This window comes from Merops nubicus, unplaced genomic scaffold (assembly GCF_000691845.1).
Source record: "Merops nubicus isolate BGI_N331 unplaced genomic scaffold, ASM69184v1 scaffold6958, whole genome shotgun sequence".
NCBI classification, from domain to species: Eukaryota; Metazoa; Chordata; class Aves; order Coraciiformes; family Meropidae; genus Merops; species Merops nubicus.
This window is the reverse complement of record NW_008623567.1, coordinates 123030-126117: the sequence shown is the minus strand read 5'-3', so window position 1 is coordinate 126117 and position 3088 is coordinate 123030. Positions and strand designations below refer to the sequence as shown.

The 3088-nt window shown below is 40.8% G+C and overlaps 1 protein-coding gene across 2 annotated transcripts in view; it reads left to right on the top strand.

Annotated features, from left to right (window-relative positions):
- TEX10 (testis expressed 10) overlaps positions 1-3088 on the top strand; it is a 50043-nt gene that overhangs the window by 13582 nt on the left and 33373 nt on the right. For both annotated transcript variants that reach the window (XM_008945110.1, XM_008945111.1), the window contains exon 6: positions 679-814. In XM_008945110.1, coding sequence (XP_008943358.1) covers positions 679-814 — 136 coding nt within the window. The remainder of the gene's footprint in view (positions 1-678; positions 815-3088) is intronic.

Sequence of the window (3088 nt, the reverse complement as noted above, 5' to 3'; positions counted from 1 at the left end):
CTCGGGTGGGGCGCCAGCCCGTGGGGAAAAGACTGGGCCACAGACAGCAACTGGGTCCAGGAGCTGCATTCTGGAACGTGGTTCAGGAACACAGGGCTTGGGATCAAAGGCAGGATAGACAGAGTCCTCCTCAGATGCTGGTCATTGCAGAAGCAGCAAAAGTGAGCAAGAAGCAGAAGGGAGTCAGAAGGGTGACAGCAAGGGTTGCCCCTCCTGATCCTTCAGCTTTATACTGAATGAGGTATAAGGGATGGAATGCCCGACTGGTGAATTTGAGAGTCGCTTATCTTGTCTGCTCCTCCCTGCAGGTGTGGCCTTTCTGCCCCCCTCTGTGTGGGATCCAAGCTTAGCAGTGGCCTTGGTCTGCACACCAATCCCTGGCAGTAACTCTAAACATGAAGTCTTATCACTGCGTAAAGCAGTCTGTGAAAACATGTTGCGAACTTCAGACAGAGCAGTTAATTAGAAGAGCTTTAGATGAAAAGGTGAATTACTGAACACTGTTCCACCCCAAACCAGGACACCTGTGGATGGAATTAAATGCAGATAACTGCAGATACAGACTAGAGCTCTTCTCTGTGTGTGTGTGTGTGTGTATATAAAATCAGAAGATTAAGCAGCGCTACTTCAGATTTGTTTGATTTTGTTGTGTTCTGTTTTTTTTTCTTTTTCTCCTAGTGGCAACAGAACCCTTGATCAAAGCAGTATATACACTATACCAGCAGAGGAATCTCCTCTTTCCGGTTCGTACATTACTTTTGAAATTTTTTAGCAGAGTTTACCAAAAAGAAGATTTGAGGACTCAGAGAATCAGGTAAAACCCATTTGCACGTTCTCTTTCATTTTCACATAGTCTATATATTTCAGGAGTTAGAATACTGAATTGCTGTATAGATATTATAAAACTTAATTCTGAATCTGTTTTGGCACCGTGCCACTGAAATCTGAAAGTTTAGGTTCTCTGTGAAACTGAGATGGGTATTAGCTTAGTTGTCTTTTTTCTGAACATAAGTACTAGACAGATCTTAATGATTTGAAATGTAACTTGAAGCACACTGCTGAAGGCTCATTGTTACTGCCTGTGTGGTAGTCAGCAGATGTGTCAAGATTGTGCACTTACAGCCATGGAACATTTCTGTTCCTTCAGCTTGAGGAAGTGGCACGGACTTGGGACTTAGTGCATTTGGTGGTTCTGGTAGTACCTGTCTGGCCTTTTGTGCTTCCTTTCTCTAAGAAAAGTATTATTCTGATGTTTTGAGTACATGGTTCTAAAGAGACTAGGATTAAGGAAGTGCCCTATTCCTTCTGGGTTCCTAGTTTCATGTATCTGTTGGATATCTGACTTGCTTCAAGTAAGAGGAGATTATTCTCTGTATTGCTGTTTGTACACTTTTTTTTTTTATCACAAGAGTTGTCCAGACTGTCTCCAAGCCTTAACTTTTCCAGAAGGTATTTTTCAGCCAAGTCGTCTGGTTCCAGCTACATAAAATCCTTAAGCACAGATCAGGCTGCATCGATCCTACCTCATCTGAGAACTGCAAAAGTACATAAGATCATACCCATGATATCTGTTTCTGCTTCTAGGTAAAAATCAAACCTCAGGCCCCCCAGAAATACTGGCATCCACTAACAGAGTCAAACTTCGGGAAAATTGTTCTCTACTGCAGCTCCTTTGATTTGTCAAATCTTACGTTGTGGTAATGTCTGAGTATGCATAGATAGATCTACAGCCAGAAATGTAACACTATCCTATGAACATTATAAAAAGCACAGGGAATTGCAAAGAGAGACATGAAAAAGGCTTGGGATTATGTCATTTTCCATCTTTTTTTCAGCCAGAGTGAAAAATCTTTCTCATACTAATTTCTCCAAGGTTACGTAACCACTGCTTCTTGTACTTACCTGGGAGCCTAGAGCATCTAGTCCAGTTTCATGTGATTTTCTTACCATCTAGAAAGCTTTAACTTTCTATCTTTAGACATCACAAATAGCTGTAGTTTTCCTGATGTTCCTCTTAGTCTTCTACACGGAATTGTGACATTTTTAGTACCAGAAGAATGACATCTCAAAAATTCTTCACAAAAAGGATAATAGCACTGAGGTCTGAGGGAAGACATTTTAAGACAACATTATGTCTGTGTACTGTGCTGATCCATCTCTTTCATTTAGAAACAAGTGGGGTTTTTGAATTTCTTCAAGACATGAACTATGCAGTAGATTCTGGATGACATTCATGTTTCTTCATTCAGTTTGATGTCATAGCTCCTTCAGCCCTCCTGTGACTGATCTCTTCTTTCTTCCTTTTTTTCCCTCAGAAGCTTGTTAAGAGCAGTTGAAAAGGAGAATTTGTGTTGGAACATGTTCCAAGGACATTTAAGTGAAGTTGTTTATTTTTTAGGTGTATCTGATTCAAAGGCTTAGATAGGAGCTTTTGGCCTATTGTTCCCCTGTGAAAGAAAACATGATTCATTTATTACAAGGTTTAGAATTAATATTTTGGTCTTGATACTAGTTATCTTCACCCCTAATTGCCACACTTGTGTAGTCATTGTGTGGATACATGCATATGCAGTCAGGTGTGTATATACACATGCACTTGTCTGTATTTATACTGGTAGAGACTTCAGAGGCTATTTAGCCTCACACCCTGCCTTCAACACTGACCTATGTGAGGTACTACAGGGAGAAGGCAAGAATTACTTTTCCTTAGTGCTCCAAACAGCTTCCAAACATTTGAAGCCTGTACTTCCTTGCTGTACGGAGCTTTTGTGTGTTCACATCACTCGGTGGATGTCTTTTCCATGAGCTTTTCTGGTTTTTCCTTGGACCAAACAAGAGCAACTGCAGCATCTTCTGGCAAGATGTGACAAAGTTCATCGGTCTGAAGGCCAGCTTTCTTCTGTTTATTTTGGTTGTTCTAGCTTCATTTCATTCTTGGCTCGTTCTAGCTTCATTTGATACCAGCACCCATTTCTACAGGAAGAGAAAACAAATCTTTTATTTAACCATTTGCATATCAAGTGATTTGAGACCTCTGTTGAGCCAGCTTCCAACTCACACGCTTCAGTTGTTTCTTCTCCAGGTTCTT